Here is a 20,930-nt window from a genome sequence, read left to right on the forward strand (position 1 = left end):
ATACAGAAGTAAGCTTTACCCTAGCTCCTGTCAGAGCTCTAATAAATGTTAAGTTGATGATGTCTGAGTTAGTATAACTTACATTATTACTCTAATGGAGAATACTAGTTATTTTTTTTCTTGAGATGTAAAGGATTTCATATTGTTGTAAAATAGGTACTTTTCATAGATGTGATTTTGGGAAAAGGTATTCAGGTTTTAATTGATAACTTAGCTTTAAAAATACTAAATCAGGAGTTCCCGTCGTGGCGCAGTGGTTAGCGAATCCGACTAGGAACCATGAGGTTGCGGGTTCGATCCCTGGCCTTGCTAGGTGGGTTAAGGATCCGGCGTTGCCGTGAGCTGTGGTGTAGGTTGCAGACGCAGCTCGGATCCCGCGTTGCTGTGGCTCTGGCGTAGGCCGGTGGCTACAGCTCCGATTCAACCCCTAGCCTGGGAACCTCCATATGCCGCGGGAGCGGCCCAAGAAATAGCAACAACAACAACAACAACAACAAAAAAAAGACAAAAGACGAAAAAAAAAAAAATGCTAAATCATTGTCTTTTCCGGTAAGCGGCCTGAGGTGACCTCTAAAAATGGTTCGCTATTCACTCGACCCAGAAAACCCCACAAAATCATGTAAATCAAGAGGTTCAAATCTTCGTGTTCACTTTAAGAACACTCGTGAAACTGCCCAGGTCATTAAGGGTATGGATATTTGAAAAGCCACCAAGTATCTGAAAGATGTCACTCTACAGAAGCAATGTGTGCCATTCTGTCGTTACAATGGTGGAGTTGGTAGGTGTGCCCAGGCCAAACAGTGGGGCTGGACACAGGGTCGGTGGCCAAAAAAGAGTGCTGAATTTTTATTGCACATGCTTAAAAATGCAGAGAGTAATGCTGAACTTAAGTTCTTAGATGTAGATTCTCTGGTCATTGAGCACATCCAGGTGAACAGAGCCCCTAAGATGCGGCGCAGGACTTACAGAGCTCATGGTCAGATCAGCACTTACATGAGTTCTCCCTGCCACATTGAAATGATCCTTACTGAGAAAGAGCAGATTGTTCCTAAGCCAGAAGACGAGGTTGCACAGAAGAAAAAGATATCCCAGAAGAAACTGAAGAAGCAAAAACTTACGGCCTGGGAATAAATTTCACAAAAATAAATGCAAATAAAAGTAAAAGAGTTTTGATGTCTTAAAAATTAAATCATTAAAAATGGTAAATATAAAACACTGTGCAAATATGCCAAACGCCTTAAGATGTTAGTTGAAAGAAGTAGGATATAATATTGTCTGTGTGTGTGTATGCAAATATTCACAACCATCACCTATGGTAATCACTCAACTAGATGCTGACAACAGGGAAAAAAATTAACATGCTGCCTGATCTCATGGAGCTTCTTGTTTAGTGAGGAAGACAGATGTTAAAAGAAATAATTATATAAGTGATCAATAAGCTGCAATTCTAATAAGTGTTAATAAGAAGTAAGAGGTACTAGAAGAGAATATTTCACAGGAACATAATTGAGTCTGAATTATGGGAGTTGGTTGTCAGGCAAAGCATTGTGAAAAGTGAAGTGTAAGTTGAGTCTTGAAAGGAGATGAATAGATTTTGAGAGACAGAGGAAGGAAGCCTGGAGGGAGGAAAGAGGTCTCAGACAGTGTGCAGACCCTAATGAAGTAAAATGCTGAAAGGAACTGGTGAGATGCTGAAAAATAGACAGCAAATAGAGAGTGGTTAAAGATAAGAAGTCAAACCATGCATGTCCTTCTAAGTCCTCTGGAGGGTTTTGGGGAGTAGGAGAGAGTGCAAGGGGGTTACTTAAGAGGCTATTGAAATGGTTCAAGTGGACAGTAATGGTGACTTGATTTGGGTATTACCTGTGCAGGTGGTAGAAGACAGGTCGATTTAAGAGATGGAAGAATGGGCCATCATTAAAAAGTCTACAAATAATAAATGCTGGAGAAGATGTAGAGGAAAGAGAACCCTCTTAATACTGTTGGTAGGAATATAAATTAGTGCAGCCACTATGGAGAACAGTATGGAGGTTCCTTAAAAAACTAAAAATAGAGTTGCCATATAATCCTGCACTCTAAATCAAAAATATTTGTGTACCCCATTGTTCATAGAAGCACTATTTACAATAGCCAAGACATGGAAGCAACCTAAATGTCCATTGACAGAGGAATGGATAAAGAAGATTATGGACTATTACTCAGACATAAAAAATAATGAAATAATGCCATGGGCAGCAACATGGGTGGACTTAGAGATTATTATATTAAGTAAATCAGGCAAAGATAAATATCATAGAATATGATTTATATGTGGAATCTAAAACTGATACAAATTAACTTATTTACAAAACAGAAATAGACTCACAGACATAGAAAATAAACTTATGGTTGCCAAAGGGGATAGTGAGGGGAGTGAGGAGAGACACATTAGGAGTTTGGGATTAACATATACACACTACTATATATATAATAGGTAAACAACAAAGACCTACTCTATAGCACAGGGAACTCTGCTCAATATCCTATAATAACTTATAATGGAAAAGAATCTGAAGAAATATATATATACACTTTGCTGTACATTTGAAATTAACACATTATAAATTAATTATATTTCAATAAAAAATAAAATGGAGAGTCTCCTAAAACAGAGAGATAGAAAACTGGGTAGGATAAGAGTGGCTAAGGATAACTATAGGTTCCTATATAATATGGTTACAAGTCTATATACATTATAAGGAAAAATGGTAGAAGAAATACAAAAAACTAATCAGACATGGATTAAGGTGGAGGGATTACACATTTTTTTTTCTTTTTTAAACCGGTTTTCATAGAGCTGATAATTATTTCTGTAATTAATGAAAAAAATGTGTAACAAATACTAGATGATTGCTGATATTTAGAGTATTGTTAAATTTCTCTCCAGAGGGCTGCAATTACCGTAGTTACATAATTTCCCTCATTTTTGAGCCTAGTGCATTTTCAAGTGATAGAAATGATGTTTCTGTCTCTTCTCTTGGGACAAAAATCAACAACCTGGCAATCTCCTAGTCTAAGAGTAATTCCTGTTAATCGTACCTACATTTTATCTTCCTCAATTTCATTATTTTACCTTCTAATTACATTCCTTTGTAATATGGATATTATTTGAGATTTCAGAATCTCCTTTACTTGGGGCCAGTTGATATGTGCTGAAGGCCTTGGAGCACAGGTGCACTCTTGTTGGGAGTCAATTGTGATCACTTTAGTTAGGATGATGTAAAGTGAGATTCTTCCTCATTTTGGTGGGGTTTATAAAAAGGTAAATATTAATTAAATATAATTCATCCTTACATTCTCAATAAAAATATTATATGTAGGTCTGAAAATTGGTTTCTGTGCAAGAGCAGTGACAATCTCTTAACAAAATTGTATTATTAAATCCATATTCAATAGTCCCTTTGGAAGTGCTGAAGATTTTGTGTTTATATAACCACTGAATATTTATGGCACATATTTAAATCTCTGTCTTGGATATACTAGATGCTCCAAAACATCAATGGGCTTATGAAATTTGGAGAATACTTAGAAGATGCTGTTATTGCACATTGCTGCCATGGCAGAAAATTTGAGCAATTAAAAATCCTTATTGGGTCAAACTAAGTCTTTTTGAGATCATCATGCTTATGTACAAAACTTTTTGTTGCATGGAGTTTGAAAAATGTATTTTAGGAGTTCCCGTCGTGGCGCAGTGGTTAACGAATCTGACTAGGAACCATGAGGTTGCGGGTTCGATCCCTGGCCTTGCTCAGTGGGTTAAGGATCCAGCGTCGCGTGAGCTGTGGTGTAGGTTGCAGACGCGGCTCGGATCCCGCGTTGCTGTTGCTCTGGCGTAGGCCGGTGGCTACAGCTCCGATTTGACCCCTAGCCTGGGAACCTCCATATGCCACGGGAGCGGCCCAAAAAATAGCAACAACAACAACAACAACCAAAAAAAAAGAAAGAAAAATGCATTTTAAAATGTTTTCCTCATGAGTTCCTGTCATGGCTTAGTGGTTAACAAATCCAACTAGGAACCATGAGGTTGCGGGTTCGATCCCTGGCCTTGCTCAGTGGGTTAAGGATCCGGCGTTGCCGTGAGCTGTGGTGTAGGTCGCAGACGCGGCTTGGATCCTGCGTTGCTGTGGCTCTGGCATAGGCTGGCGGCTACAGCTCTGATTAGACCCCTAGCTTGGGAACTTCCATATGCTGTGGGTGTGGCCCTAGAAAAGACAAAAAGACAAAAAAATAAAATAAAATAACCCTAACCCTAGTTTAGTTTTTTTTCTTTCTTATGTTTATTTTGGAAACATGTATTTCTTTTTTTTTTTTTTTTTACTTTCTCATACTTATTTTGGAAAATTGCCAAAGGTTTTTTGTTTGTTTTATTTTTAAGAGTTTCATTAGTGAAATAGGCAGCCAAGGTTGTGTGGAAACAGGATGAGAGTAGACTTTGGAGTCAGACAAACCAGATTTGATCCCACATTGACTAATTATTAGGAAAATGTTTTCAGATTCTTTATTTCTACTGTCTTTCACTGTCTTATTGGCATTTTGTGAAGTGTGGAATAATGGTTAAAGCAAGAATTTGGAATCCAACAAGGGAGTTTTGGAATACCAGCTACACTCTTTATTATAGGAATGAGCCTTGGGGCAAGTCACTTACTCTTCCTGAGTCTCACTTTTTTCAACTGCAAGATGGGATGGCTAATATTTTTCATACATTTAAGTTGTTGAAAGTATTGCCTACCGTGAAGTGGCAGATGTTAATTGTAATGATAGTTTCATTTTTCTGACATCTTACCACATCAGAGAAAAGATTTTACAAGAGTTTTATACTTACCCTTTAAAATGTCACAAATTTTAGTTTAGTAATGAATAACTGATATTGAGTTTCTGTTGTGTACTGGGCTCTCTTCTAGGTGCTTTAGAAACATTGTGCCATCTAATTTCCATAGTGAATTGCAAGATGGGGTAGTGCTCCTGGTATTGCAGATTAAGACATTTAGGTGCACCCAGGTAACATGATTTACCTGGTCCTGTGTCATAACTGAGGGACGATCCAACACCGAGCCTTGTTTCCTGTGATTCCAAAACCATTGCTCATTTGTTTTTACACTGACTCATTTTTCTCAGTGTCTACTGCTGAAAAAAAAAATATATATATACATATGTATTATTTTTTTATACTAGGACCTCATTGTTTATTCATTCCAAATATAATAGTTTGCATCTACTCACCCCAAACTCCCCCTCTATCCCACCCTCCCTGCCCTACACCCCTGGCAACCACAAGTCTGCTCTGTGATCTGTTTCTGTTTGGTAGAGAAAGTATATTTTGATTAGAGGGCAGTTTCACATTTTGCTTTACACTAATTGCCCCCACTGAAGCCCAAAGGTGAAGAGTCCATTTGGATTGCCCATGCCTCTGCAATTGCACGCTGGCTTTTTCCATCCATATTGTTGACATCACGAGTCTTCAATAGTCCGTTTTTATATTTAAGATTCTAGCATTTAGAACACATTTGGGACAAATGCTACAGAAGATATTTCATCTCAGTGGCACATTTTCCTACCCACATAACAAATTTTCTCTTAACAGGAGACACCTGTAGACTCTCTTGAATCATATTGAAGATGGATTGCAGCCTATTTTATAGTTCTTATTTTGACTCCATGCATTATTCATCTTTCTAAGCCTTCTTGTTCGTGCTAGGTAATGCAAAATGCCTTTCTCCTAAAGGCATGATAATTGTCATAAAAATTATAGGCTTAGTTAACCTCATGACCCAGTCTAGGAAACGAGAGATAAATAACCCACATCTAAGAAATGAAAGTTAATTGATGGCTGTGAGAAGGCACTTGAAGTAAGCCCAGTATTCTTGACTTTTACTTATGGTTTCCCTACAGACTTTGGCAGAGAATAAATCTCCTTTAAAAAATGTTAAACATTAATATACTTCAGTAGATGAACGTGTATAAGATTTTGACTTGGGGTTTGGTTACCTGGGGACCATATCATTGGAGACATTTTCTTTTCTCGCAGGATGTATCTGACTCTCTCCAGGAGCTGATCGTCCCTTAAAAACCACACATGCTTACAGGCTTCCACTTGAGCTTTCACCAAAATAACGTGGTTTTTTGTTTTGTTTTGTTTTGTTTTTTAAGGCATAGCTCCTAGAAGCTGGTTTTCTTCTTAGGTCGTAGCTCTCCTCTTCCATCCAAGTGTCTGTCATCAGATGGGAAATGAGGTTGCAAAGATTTAACTAACAGCCTTTGAAAGACCAGGAACATTATTATTCAGGGTATGGCACACTTCTCTGTTCACAGTTACCTTCGATGAGGATGATCAAAATATGTGATCAAGCATATAGCTCAGGAATTTGATAGTTTTTCCCCTTTCATAAGCACAAACCTTTAATGTTTACTATTTAGTCATTTCCTATGTTTATAATTACCTTAATTAAACACTTTTATAATTAAAATGTAATTATAGTTAAAACAAAATTTAAAGAACTAGCCCCTAGGAATTTATCCAATGGCTTTCCTTTTATATTTATCAATTGCTACTAATTCTTTTTTTTTTTTTGGTCCAATATATGGTTTATTTTTAAATGTGAAAGTTCAACGTTACAAAGACAAATGGATTGGATGGGGACATTTGTGAATTCTGAAGCATAGGCATTTCTCCATGTTTGGAGGATGTGATCAGATATTTGTGCAATTCTTGTCATTGTTGAAATTAAAAGAAACACTGAGCCTGAGGAACATTGTACCCAGAATGACATGAAAAATAAAAAAATCAGGGTACAGGGTCCTGAATCCCAAGGAGGTGAAGGAAAGTAAATTTGGCCTTGGTTGGTGTTATCCTCACACGGCCTCTGGATATCTGGTTGAAAAGCCTCTTTCGGATATATCACAACATAAGTTGGATAAATTTACTGATTGAATGGAATAAATAGGGTAGGTAAACTGCAATCAAGAAGACACCTACTGGGAGTTCCTGTCGTGGTTCAGTGGTTAATGAATCAGACTAGGAACCAAGAGGTTGCAGGTTTGATCCCTGGCTTTATTCAGTGGGTTAAGGACCCAGCATTGCCGTGAGCTGTGGTGTGGGTTGAAGACACAGCTCGGATTTCACGTTGCTGTGGCTCTGGCATAGGCTGGAGGCTACTGCTCTGATTCGACCCCTAGCCTGGGAACCTCCATGTGCCTTGGGAGCAGCCCAAGAAATGGTAGAAAGACAGAAAAAAAAAAAAAAAGAAGAAGACACCTACAGAAATATTCTTCCCGCTTCTTTTGTTTGTTTGTATGTGATTTTTTTTCTTTTTAATTAAAGTATAGTTGATTTACAATGTCGTGCCATTTTCTGATGTATAGCAAAATGACCCAGTCATAAATACACACACACACACACACACACACACACACACACACACACACACACACACCCTTTCTTAAATTATCTTCCTTCATGGTTATCCCAAGAGACTAGATATAGTTCCCTGTGCTGTAGAGTAAGACCTCATTGCTTATCTATTCTAAAAGTAATAGTTTGCATCTACTAACCCTAAACTCCCGGTCCATCCAATTCCCTCCCCTGTCTGCCTTTGCAACCACAAGACTGTTCTCTGTCTGTGAGACTGTTTCTGTCTTATAGATAGGTTCATTTGTGCCATATTTTAGATTCCACATACAGGTGACATCATATGGTATGTCTTTCTCTGACTTACTTCACTTAGTATGAGAATCTCTAGTTGCATCCATGTTGCTGCAAGTCACTTTATTTCGTTTTTTTATGGCTAAGTAGTATTCCATTATATATATGTACTACATCTTCTTAATCTGTTCATCTGTCAATAGACTTTTTGGTTGTTTCCATGTCTTGGCTATTGTAAATAGTGCTGCAGTGAACATAGGGGGTTCATGTATCTTTTTGAATTGTAATTTTGTCTGGATATATACTCAGGAGTGGGATTGCTGAATCATATGGTAGTTCTATATTCAGTTTTCTGAGGAACCTTCATACTGTTTTCCATAGTGGATGTACCACTTAACATTCCCACCAACAGTGTAGGAGTGTCCCCTTTTCTCCACACCCTCTCCAGCATTTGTAATATGTAGACTTATTAATGATGGCCATCCTGACTGGTATGAGGTGGTATCTCATTGAAGTTTTGATTTGCATTTTTTCTCTAATAATTATTGATGTTGAGCATTTTTTAATGTACCAAATAGCCATCCATATCTCTTCTTTGGAGAAATGTCCATTTAGGTCTTCTGCCTATTTTTTTATTGGGGTGGTTTGTTTTTTTTTTAATTGTTGAGCAGTATGAGTTGTTTGTATATTTTGCAGATTAAATCCTTGTCATCTGCATCATTTGCAATTTTTTCTGCCATTCCATGATTGCTACTATTTCTTTATTAGATTGCTAGTTTACTGTATTTTGAGACACCCTGCTCATTTTTATGGTAGGAGCTTATGTGTTAAATGCACATGCACACACAGTTTTTGTTTTATTTTATACTTATCATAATAATGACATCTCATAAACTATTTTAACTCAAATAAAGAGCCCTCTCAGCTACCACAGACTTTATACGTATTTTTTCTTCTAATTCAGGAACCTGGGCTGTCTTTTTTTTCTTTTCCTTAAAAAAATTTTATTGGAGTATATTATTAGACTAATGCACCAGAATCAACTTTGTCTTCTAAGAGGTAAGAAAGCCTCCAAAGAACTAGGATACCGGGTTTATAGCTGGTGTTACCCTTGTCGCTCCACCATTTAAGTCAAAATTTATCTAATCAGCAAAGGTATCTCCATGGCAACTTTGCTAGCTTGTAACCCTTTTGACTTCAGATTGCTTTAATAGAAAATGAGAGTTCTCCAGTGTTGCTAACTGCATAATTTTTCAGATCCTAGCTGTAGGTACTAGGATTCTGTGTATTTTGGAATATAATAACTGGACCCCCTTTCATATGCAGACTGAAATTTGTTCTCTTTCCAGTCACTCTGAGGTCATCTGACAGTGATTACTGACAAGGGTAAAGAACCAATCCCCTTCGATAACCTATGTGGGAAAATAATCTGAAAAAGAATGGGTATATGTATGTGTATAACTGAATCATTTTGTTGTAGAGCAGAAATTATCATGATATTGTACATCAACTCTACTTCAATAAAACTTTTTAAAAATGGGGAAAAAAGAGTAAAGAAATCAATTGACCATTTTTTTTTGAAGTACTAATCCTGAAAATGTGACTTACTGCTGAATATATCTAGCCTAAGTATTAAAATGCTTTTTGGCCTACTCTGGTAAATTCATGGATTTTAAAGTGAAAAGGAGAGTTCCTGTTTTGGCTTAGTGGGTTAAGGACCCCGTGTTGTCTCTGTGAGGATGTGGGTTTGATCCTTGGCCTTGCTCAGTGGTTAAGGATCCGGTGTTTCTGCAAGTTGTGGCGAAGGTCGAAGATGTGGCTCAGAACTTGTGTTGCTGTGGCTGTGACGCAGGCCTCAGCTACAGCTCTGATTTGGCCCCTAGCCCAGGAACTTCAATGTGCCTCAGGCATAGCCTTAAAAAAAAAAAATTAAATAAATAAAGTGGAAAGGAACTATTAGAGTTCATCTAGTGAGTTTACAGATAAAGAAAAATGGAATTAGGGCTCCTTAGCTTTAAAATTTTTCATTAGTAACTTTCATTCATTCATATACTCATTCAACAAATTTTATAAGTGTCCCTACCCTGTGTGTGGGTCCTGGAGCTGAAAGTATAAACACAGTCCCAGTACTCATGGTGTCATAGTCCATTGAAAGAGGGAGATTGGCCAAGAATTACCACACCAAATAGAACCTTATCGTAAAAACACATTCAAAGCACTCGGAGACCACACCTGTAGTTGTAGATGAAGGGTTGACACAGGAGTTTTATTTTAAAGAATAAGTAAGTATTTACCAGGCAGGGGAGGGAGAGAAGGCATCATGTGCAGAGCAAACAGAAGTCAAGAAAGAGCACAGTCACGTTGGCAAATGCTTAGTGTGTTAGTGTGGTGGGTGAACAGGACTTCACAGTGAGGGGGTAGGGAGAATGGCTGAGTCCCCACTGTGGGGGCTGGTAGTGGGGGACAGCTCACACACAGCTGAGCATTCAGTTAGGACAAAAGGTAGGACTCTGTGAGTTGTGAAAATATTGAAATAGTTCCAAGCTGGTTGATAAATGGCCATTGATCTGAAGCCCCGCCCGCTGTCCTGTTGAACCCACCCCCTTAGCGCTACTCACAGCTAGTGATTCAGCAATTAAAGAGTTGATTCCTGGCACAAGGCCTTTATGAACCCCTTTAGCACGAAGGTTAGTTAGTGCTGATTGTTCATTTTTTTGAGCATTTCTTCTCTTGTTTGCTATGGTAAAGTACATCAACTTTATCCTACAGGGTAGGACTTGAAAACCAGATGCCTCTAGGAGTCAGGGTGGTTACACAGAAATGAGTGAAGCAAGTGGATAGAAACAGCAGGGAGAGGTAAGAACTGTAGTGAATTGGAGTATTCAAATTAATTTTAAAAAAGCCTCTGTCAACAAATATCAATTAATGTTTACTGGTGCTCAAATTTTGCAGTAAAAGGAATAGGGAGCCATAATGAGGGTTGATTGTTTTGTTCTTAAACTAGGGAGGTGATGCAAGATTTATTTTTTAAAATATTACCATGGGTGTTCCCTGGTGGCTCAGTGGGTTAAAGATCTGGTTCAATCCCTGGTCTGGGGACTTCTGCATGCCATGGCATGGCCAAAACAAAACAAAACAAAAATGAAAAAGACCATTCTGTGGTAGGATCCTATAAAGTTAATTTCAGAAACCGTAGAGCCGTTAAACTCCTGTATATATTCAGGAGTTTCCTGGTGGCTCAGCAGGTTAAGGACCTGGCATTGTCACTGCTGTGGCTTAGGTTTGATCTCTGGTCTCGGAACTTCTGCATGCCATGGCGTGGCCAAAAAAAACAAAAAACAAAAACTAAAAATACTGCTATGAGGGTCTGATGGACAGAAATTACAGAAGACGTGGAGATACAAGACCAAAAACACGAGCTGTTATTAGTTTCAAGACTGGATAAGAAAATACAGGCGTAGTATCAAAGATTTTGGATTGTATATGGAAACAAATTTTTCTCTATATAGTAGAACAATAAAAAGGATTATTAAGGAACATATGTCATTTCTATCTTAAAAAGTTTCATGTACCTAAGGCACAGTGGTAGAAGCTAAATCCAGTGATTTTTCAAGGAACTTTCTATGTCTGTGATGCCCTGAAGCATATTAAATTAAGCAAAATATTTGTGGAGGAAAAGCAAACAAACACAACTGTGGGTGGTGAAATGGGGTGGAACAAATGCTGAAAGAAAATTTCAGTGTTACTAAGCAGGGGATTTGTGTGGTAACATTAAGATGTTTTCAGCAGTTCTGAGTAGTTTTTATTAATCAATTTAACAAATTTGAGTACATGCTGTATACTAGACAGTGTTCTATGCACAGTTTTTTGTTGGTAAAGTACAGTTGATTTACAAGGTTTTGTTAATTTTAAATAGGACTTGTTAATTCACTTACTGAGAATTTACTATGCGCTTGGCATACTTGTAGGCACTGAGGATAAACTAGAGAACAAAACAATCCCCAGGGAGTTCCCGTTGTGGCTCAGCATTTTATGAACCCAACTAATATCCATGAGGACTCGGGTTCCATCCCTGGACTCTCTCAATGGGTTAAGGATCTGGTGTTGCCATGAGCTGGGGTGTAGATCACAAACACAGCTCAGATCTGGTGTTGCTGTGGCTGTGGTGTAGGCTGGCAGCTGCAGCTCCAATTGGACCTCTAGCCCAGGAACTTCCATATGCCACGGATGCGGCCCCTAAAAAGACAAAAAACAAACAAACAAAACAAAACTAGTCAATCCCTGCCTTCCATGGGCCTTCCTTTCTAGGAGGCGAGAGAGGCAGTAAACCTGGTACAAGATCAGATATGGTGAGAAAACCTAGAGGGGTGGATTGAGCCTGAAACCAACTAGGTATGTAATATCTGAGAAATGGAAGTGTGGGGAAAGGTGGTCACTGTACAAAACATAATGAAAGTGAGTCTTCATAGACCCTAAACTAGCAGAACTTGGGATGGGAGGAATGGAAACGGGGAGGTTGGAAGAGAGAAAGTCACAACCACTAAATGGTGAGTCTAAAATGTTGGACACTTATTGCAGCAAAAGTGGGTTGCTAGGTTTTGATGAGCTCAAGTGACAATTTCTCTGCGATGCCCAAGTGTTGCTCTTTCCTTGGATCAGCATTTCCCAAACATTGGTGGGTGTCAGAATCACAGAGGAACCTGACAAACATGCCAAGGGCCTATTCCTTCAGCCAGCCTGGGCCTCTGTGTTCTTTAGTAGCTCATCAGGTGATTCGGACACAGCAGAGTTTGAGAACCACTGGCTTAGACAACCAGAGATACAAGTCTGGAAAAAGGAACTGAGATAAGGGCTAGAGATGTATATTTATTTCGGAGTTTGAAAGAAAAGTGTTAATTGAGACTTATGGGTGGGTCACCTCTCCCAGCTGATGAGTATAAAAAGGGGGAAGAGAAGAAACTGTAGGGAGCGGAGTGATTGCATATTTGTGGTTGGCGGGAAGACAAGAGAGAGTCTGAAAGACAGACGCATGAATTATTCAGCATAAGGGAAAGTACAGAGAGCTCAGTTTCCCTTTAACTGGAATGTGAACCCCATGGGGACAGAGACCTCAGGGTTACCTTACACCTGGCATGGTGCCCAGTACTTAATAGGCACTTAATCAATATTTGTTTAGTGAGTGTGTCCATGCATGTATGAATGGCTATTATGAAACCTAAAGAGAAATTTTTAGGAGGATGTAGGCAGTCGTGTCATATGTCTGAGGGCAAGAGAGCTGAAATGTACAAGACTGCTGAGAGATTTGGTCAGAAGGAAGCATTACTATAAAAGAGAGGGGTGGTTAAGTGCAAGCAGTGAATTTAAGCTCTGCTGTCATTTATAAGCAGAGCTGTCAATGCTGCCTGAGCAGTTGATGAGTAGTATAAGAGCCATAAGATATGTATGTGCACATATAATACACATGCTAAATACACATGTACACTTTGCTCAGTCCACATATATGTGTGTGTATTTGTATGCATGTGTATCTGTGAAAGTATAGATAGTTAGCCCTAGAATCTTCATTGTGCCCTGTTGCCCTGTCATCCTGTAGCTGCCTCCTTCAGATGGTGAATCTTGTGGGAAGAAAGGTCCGTCAGGAATCTCGCAGTCTGTGGAGGGGGGGTTCCAATCTTTGGGAGGTTGGAACACAGACAAAGGCAATGAAACACTCAGGACACATCTCCAACAAGCTGCGTAAGCTATTTGCCACCCTCGGTCTTTCAGAGGTTCATTGTTCCCCAAGAACAGGTGTAATTTCTGGAAATTGCATAAAAATATAAAATCCTACTTTAAGACTTGTTAAAATCTTTTAAATACCAGGCACACATTTCCTTTGAAAAGATAAAATCTTCGTGTCACGAAACAGAGATGCTTATTAGCCTGCTCTCTGGGATCTGCAGATTCGTAGATGAAGCAGCCAACCTTTCTTGTATTTTGAAATGTCATGTCCAGCTGCCTCTGAATGAAGATTCATTTATCCTTTTCACACTGTTAAGTGCGGTCTGTGGGGATGAACTTCTCTCAGTCCTCATGAATAGAGCCCATTACCGTTAATGGAAATTTTACACATGTCTACAGAGGCGAATGGGCATTGAAATAATCTACATTTAGACTTTCACAGTCGTTTTTATTTAGCTGCCTTAAGGATTTCAATAATGATCACTTTTTGTCCCCAAATTCTATTTGAAATTTATTGTAGGAGTCTGATGATGGGCCTGAGGTTGTAACTTTTAACAGGTGTAAGTATTTCTTTCCTCTGTTTCAGCTGAGAAGTTTTGAGAGTGACATATTCACAGCCATTAAGAGACCTCCAATTTAATTTCTCATCATGCTTATTCTGTAGTTCACATTAAGTCCAGAGTGCTGAAGGAATGGAACAAGTGGACTTGTAGACATCAGATAGCTGGCCATGCCCTTGGCCATGGCGTCCCAGGATGCTCAGAACTTCTTCCAGCCTCTCTCTTCCTGGATATCGCAGGTTTATGAAGCTCTCCAGCAAGCAAGAGATGCGTTATCTGCTTCGCTGGTTAACTTCAGCAAACAAGACTCTAAAGGGAGTGACAAGCTAGACCAGGACTTAGATGATATTCAGATTCAGGAAACTTACTTTGAAGATGAAGAACAAAGCAATGACTGGACTCAAGAAGACACAAATTCCTTGTTTCTTGAAGTGGATCATTTCTCCTGTTGTAATAGTGATTTCCAGGACTCTGCCCAAAATTCAAGCCCTAGACTTAGCCGACATGCAAAGGACTCATGTTCTGTAGCGTCCCAGTGGCCTAGTCAGACCCTTGATGACCAAAAGCCACCACATGTGCTTTCTTCTATTGCTGATGAAGAACATCACCTTGGAAAGCAAAGGAGTGGCCTTCAACATGACTTTGATGGTCAGCTCTCTGGTATTTTAGAAAATGTTAATGGAAAAAAGCAAGGTAAGCTAGCCAGTAATCATTTTCTCTGGGTTTGTCGAAAAGAAATTTCTGCTCATTAGATTTTGACTTCTTTTAGTTATCGTTTTGATTTTTTCTCTCTCTTATACATTTCCAAAAATTGGCTTCTTAATGAGAGATGTAATCCTTAGGAATATTTTCAATACATAAAACTTTTGAAGATTCATATTGGTGGGCCCCGTATTCCAAAACAATGGTTTTGAGCAAGTGAAATGAAGTGAAAACGAGTCTGTGGGTTCTGTTTGAGAAGCCCCTCATGCATATGTCATGCTGTTTTAAAATATCTTTTAAAATGTTCTCTCTTTTTTTAAAAAAACTAGGTTAGGAATCTCTAGATGTTACTATATTATTCAGTGTGAAATCCTGTGCAAAAAGCCATACTTGTTGCAACATTTTTAGTTGATAACACTCCAAGAACACTTCTCACAGTGTTTTACTGAGACGTGATGTGAGATGACAGTAGATAGGAAATCTTTGGAATAAGAATAGCTTGATTTTCTTTTAGCCTTGAATGGAAAAGACACATTTAAAACAAACTGCCCATAGAGCTTTATCCTGTCAGGACTGAGTGTATAATGGGCCTTCGATAAATGCATAATGAATATAGTGAAAATGTAATTAACTTTATCAAAGTAGCTGTGGTATGTTCTGGCGTATATTTCTCATGCTTCTATTACTCTAAGCCTGAAGTAAGGACATTCCATCTTCCCAAGGATCAGAGAGGTACATGATTGCCCATAAAGGTGTTGGGTGTATGAATACGATGTGTGTTTATAATGCATACATAGTTCATGCAGATAATCAGATCTATTATGTTATATGAAGGTGAACTCATTAATTCTCTTCTTGTTGGTGGGAGTAGACTTTTCTGGAATACTTTATATAGTCTCTTCATCCACTTTCAGTGATTCCTCTTAGCTTTATCTCTTTAGGGAAAAGTTTTATCCAGATACATGAAGTCTTCATAAAGAAACATAATTTCATATTCTTTGTATGATGTTTTCTTGATACCCTTACTCAAATTAGTGATATTAAATGCTAGAATGAATTGGTGAAAACAAAGTAGATTAGACTAAACATTCTTTCTGAATCTAATAAATTGTAAATAGATGTAATTTCAAGTTTTTTAAACTTATCTATAGAGATAATTCTAGAAATGTCAGGCTGCCAATAGCTTAGATTTGACTTGCAATTTCTGTATTATAGAAATTCTTGCTAAGGTTGAACTATAGTTAAAATTATTAGCAGGAATTTGGCTTACTAGATGCTTAACACTGGCTTCTGTTAATTTTTGTAATTGTTGTAATAATCCAATGGCAGTTAAACAATCGTGTTCATTTGTTCATTCTGGAAATGTTTAGTTACTAAGTTGTAGCCTCCTGGAAGCCAGGAGCCATGTTACAGATTCATTTCTGTATCCTTAACATCCCACACAATGTTATGTGTATAATAGGATATCAAATAATAATCACTGATAGAACAGAAACAAGGAAAGCTAACAACTCTAAGAGGTAATAAATACTATTGTTATTCTCACTTGAAGAAATGGATGCTTAGAATTCAATAATATACCCAAGATCCCCATTTAGAAAGAGGCTCTGGTAGTCTGATTCTAGAGTTTACACATATAACTCTCCCCTATTTTTTAAAGGAATAATTTACATATAGTAAAATTCATCATTCTTAGTGTATAGTTCTGTGAGTTTTGACAAACATGTATGGTTTTTTAACCACTACAACTATCAAAGTTAAAACAGTTACACAACCTCTAAAAATTCTCCCAATTCCTTCTGTAGTTGTTCCTTTTCCCTACCTCCATCTCCTGGAAATTGCTGATGTACTTTCTGTTTCTATTGTTCACCTGTTCCAGAATGTCATATAAATGGAATCATGCAGTTGGTACCCTTTTGAGTCTGAACTTTCTTCATAATGCACTTATTGTAATGCACTTGAGATTTATCCATGTTTTCCTGTCTTCTAGTAGTTTGCTTTTTCATAACTGAATAGTATACCATTTCATGAAGGCCCCAGTTTGTTGATACATCCATCAGTTGAGGGCTATTGAGTTGTTTCTAGGTTTTAGCAATATGAATAAAATTACTATGAACATTTATAAAACAGGTTTTTGTATGGAATTATTTTCATTTCAATTGGGCAGATACCTATGAGTGGGATTGCTAGGTCACCTTAGAAGTATATATTTAACTTTATACTTTAAAAAATCCCATTTTCCAGAGTACAGTTTTGCATTTTCAGAAGTTATGCAAAGATTAACTGTCATTCATATCCTCAGCAGCACTTTGTGGTATTCTTTTTATTTTTAGCCATTCTCATAGCTGTGTAGTGATAAAACTCAACTTTGGGAGAGAATTCTCCATTGGTCTCTTGCATGTCCTATGAGCAGAGCAGAGCTACAATCAGCCTTTTGTTTTAGATTATCTTTTCAAATATTTGTTTGCTGTCCCCTGTAATAAAGTTAATGTCTCTATTCAAGGTAAAGCTTAGGCAAATCTGCTTGCAAATGACAGAGGTTTTTCCAAGCTTGGTGTTTTCTGACTGTAACATAAATCCGTTGCATGCATGGAATCTATCTGGACCTGCCTCTGCATTGCCCTTGTGGTACTTGGAGGTGCTGCGAGTAATAAATTGTCCTTTATCTCTGACCCAGAAATCTTGCATCTTTGCCAACGTCCATAAAACTGTAGCAGGCAAACTTAGAGTGCAAGTAGGGTAAAATTGTAAACACTTCATAGGTTTTAACATCCCATTTGGATTTAATTTGCATTTCCCTAATAACTGGAGACACTGAGAATTTTTTTCATGCAGTTGTACTCTGTATGACTTCTTCAATGAAGTCTTCAAATCTTTTGCCCACTTTTATTGAATTGTTTCTTATTTTTGAGATTTGAGAGTTATGCTTATATTCTGAATATGAATTACTTTCTAGGTATACACTTTGAAGATGTTTTCTCCTAGTTTTTGGCTTGAATTTTCATTGTCTTAACAAAGTCCCTCAAAGAACAGAGATTCTTAGTTAAATGAAATCCAACTTATCAAGTATTTCTTTTATGAATTGTGCTTTTGGTATCACATCTAAGAAATCTTTCTATAAGCCAGTATAAGAAAGATTTTTTCCTATGTTTTATTCTAGAAATTTTAAAGTTACGGATTTTGCATTTAGAGTTATGATCTATTTTAAGATACTTTTTTATACAATGCAAGATATCTAATCATTCCTATTCCATTTGTTGAAATGATAATTATTTTTCTGTTGTTTGATTTGATGTCTTTGTCAGAATTTTTTATCTATATATGTGTGGGTCTGTTTCTGGACTCTGTATTTTCCCATTAATCTATGTTTATGTGTTTCCTCTAATAATACACTGTCTTGGTTACTATAGCACTTTGGTCTTGAAATCAGGCGAGCCCTCCAAATTTATTATAATTTAAAAATTGTTTTGGAGTTCCCACTGTGGCACAACAGGATCAGTGGTATCTCTACAGTGCCAAGACATAGGTTCGATCCCTAGCCAAGCAGAGTGGGTTAAAGGATCTGGTGTTGCCTCAGTGACTGTGGCTCACATCTGATCCCTGCATCCATATGGTGCAGGGTGGCCAAAAAAAAATACATATATATATATTGTTTTGATTATTCTAGTTTGTTTCCATATAGATTTCAGATTAAGCTTATTGATTTTTATAAAACAACTGTTGGGAATTTCATTGGAATTATGATGAGAGAGAATGACATGCTAATAATTCTGTTTTTAAATCCATGTACATGGTATACCACTTCATTTATTTAGTTCCTAATTTTTTTCATCTGCTTTGTAGTTTCCAGCATACAGGTCTCATGTATTTTATTAGATTTTTAGCTAAATATTTTCTTTTTTGGATATAATTGTAAACAGTATATGTATAACTTTCAATTTCCAATTGCTTCTTGCTAGTGTATAGAAATGCCATGGATTTTTGTATAATAATCTTGTATTATGCAACACACTGATGAGTTCTAATAGCTTTTTTGTAGCTATTTTGGGATTTTATACATTAATGATAATGTAATCTGTTAGAAAAATGATAGTTTTATTTATCCCTTTTCAATATCCATGTCTATTATTTCTTTTTCTTGACTGATTATACTATATTGTCATGTTGAATAATAATGGTGAAATTGAGTCTCTTTGCTGTGATCCCAGGCTAGTGGAAAAGTTTTGTCTTTCATTGTTTCTTAGTAGTTAGGTCTAGGTTTCTCTAGATGCTTATTTTTTTATATTGTAGAAGTTTCTTTCTATTGCAGTTCGTTAGGAGTTTTTTAATCAAAAATGATGTTGAATTATGTCAACTACAGTTTTGTATCTATCGAGCTTGTCATATGATTTTTTTGTTCAATCTGTTGAAATGAATTATACTGATTAATTTTTGAGTATTGAACCAGTCATGCATACTTGCATAAAATCCACTTAGTCATAGATATACCATTCTTTTCAAGTATTGCTGGATTTGATTTGCTAATATTTTGTTGAGGAATATTTTTTTCATCTATTTAATTTGAGATATTATTCTGTAGTTTTCTTGAAATATCTTCATCTGGTTATGATATCTGGGTAATGTTGGCCTTATAAAATGAGTAATGAAATATTTCTCCTTTCTTACAGTCTGAACAAATTTAGGATAAATTAGCATTATTTATTTCTTTAAATGTTTGGTAGAATTTTCAGGTGAATTTACCTAAGCTTGGAATTTTGTTGTTGTTGTTGGAAGATTTTGAAATACAAATTCAATTTCATTAGCATGTATAGGATTATTTAAGATATCTTTTTCTTGAGTGACTTTTGGCAGTTTTTATTTCTCAAAGATTTTTTTTTAATTTCATCTATGTTGTTAAATTTATGGACATAGTATTTTCTTGTTATCCTTTTGATGTTTGTAGGATTTATAGTGGTCTCTTTTGTTTCTTGATACTGGCTTTTTTTTTTTTCTTTGCTTTTTTTAGGGCCGTACCCATGGCATATGGAGTTTCCCAGGCTAGGGGTCGAATCAGAGCCACAGCTTCTAGCCTACACCACAGCCATAGCAACACAGAATCTGAGCCACATCTGCGAACTACACCACACCTCACGATAATGCTAGATCCCTAACCCACTGAGTGAGGCCAGGAATCCAACCTGCAACCTCATGGCTCCTAGTCGGATTCGTTTCCACTGAATCGCGATGGGAACTCCCCATGTTTCCTGATATTGGTAATTTTCATCTTTATTTTTTGCAGGGGTATGGGGTCTATCCAAGTAGAGGACTGTCTATCTATACACCTATGTATTTTTTTCAAGAATTAGTTTTTAGTTTCATTAATTTTTCCCTATTATTTTTCTGTTTCTAATTTCATTGATTTCTGTTATTTATTATATTCTTCCTTCTGCTTGCTTTGGGTATAATTTGTTCTTTTTTAAAAATATAATCATTTAAGCTATACATTTTTCTAAGCACTGCATTGTCTGGAAAAATATTAATATATAGTTTTGTTTTCATTGTATTAAACTATTTCCTAACTTGCCATTTGACTTCCTTTTTGAAGCATTGTTTATTTAAAAGTGTTTTGGTTAAGTTCCAAATGTTGGGAATAGCCTAGGTAACTTTCTGTTACCAGTTTCTGAATTAATTTAGTTGTGGTCTCAGCACGTACTGTGTACTATTTTAGTTAGAAAAAATTAAAATTTGGAGTTCCCATCATGGTGCAGTGGTTAACGAATCCAACTAGGAACCATGAGGTTGTGGGTTCGATCCCTGGCCTTGCTCAGTGGGTTAAGGATCCAGCGTTTGCCGTGAGCTGTGGTATAGATCACAGACACGGCTTGGATCCTATGTTGCTGTGGCTGTGGCATGGACCAGCAGCAACAGCTCCGATTAGACCCCTAGCCTTGGAACCTCCGTATGGCGCAGGAGTGGCCCTAGAAAAGGCAAAAAAAAAGATAAAAAAAAGAATTAAAATTTATTTTGTCATCTTAATCACGTTCTAACTTGTTGAATGTTTCATGTGTAAACTTGCAAAGACTGAGTATTTTGCTGTTTATTGGATACAGCGTTCTATAAATTACTTCCAGTTGTTTGAGGCTGCTTTTCAGATTTCCTATATACTTATTTTCATACTGATTTTGCCTGCTGATTTTGTTCTATTGCTTACTGAGAGAGAAGTACTGAATTCTCCAACTTTACTTGTGAATTTGGCTATTATTCTCTTTTTGGTTCTTTCAGTTTTTGCT

General features: G+C 37.1%; 1 protein-coding gene and 1 pseudogene across 6 annotated transcripts in view; both read left to right on the forward strand.

Annotated features, from left to right (window-relative positions):
• SYT16 (synaptotagmin 16) overlaps positions 1 to 20,930 on the forward strand; it is a 323,819-nt gene that overhangs the window by 156,210 nt on the left and 146,679 nt on the right. The window contains exons 1-2 of one of the 5 annotated variants that reach the window (XM_021062537.1): positions 9,562 to 10,534; positions 13,986 to 14,652. The exons of 2 other annotated variants lie outside the window; for them this stretch is intronic. In XM_021062537.1, coding sequence (XP_020918196.1) covers positions 14,130 to 14,652 — 523 coding nt within the window. In that variant the 5' untranslated portion in view covers positions 9,562 to 10,534; positions 13,986 to 14,129. Of the gene's footprint in view, positions 1 to 9,561; positions 10,535 to 13,985; positions 14,653 to 20,930 lie in introns of those variants that run through there. 2 more of the 5 variants (XM_021062535.1, XM_021062543.1) reach the window with 2 other exon arrangements.
• Positions 526 to 1,166, forward strand: LOC110255403 (annotated as a pseudogene). The gene has a single exon (XR_002335545.1). The product of XR_002335545.1 is annotated as a 60S ribosomal protein L17 pseudogene (transcript).

This window comes from Sus scrofa, chromosome 1, assembly GCF_000003025.6.
Source record: "Sus scrofa isolate TJ Tabasco breed Duroc chromosome 1, Sscrofa11.1, whole genome shotgun sequence".
Lineage (NCBI taxonomy): Eukaryota > Metazoa > Chordata > Mammalia > Artiodactyla > Suidae > Sus > Sus scrofa.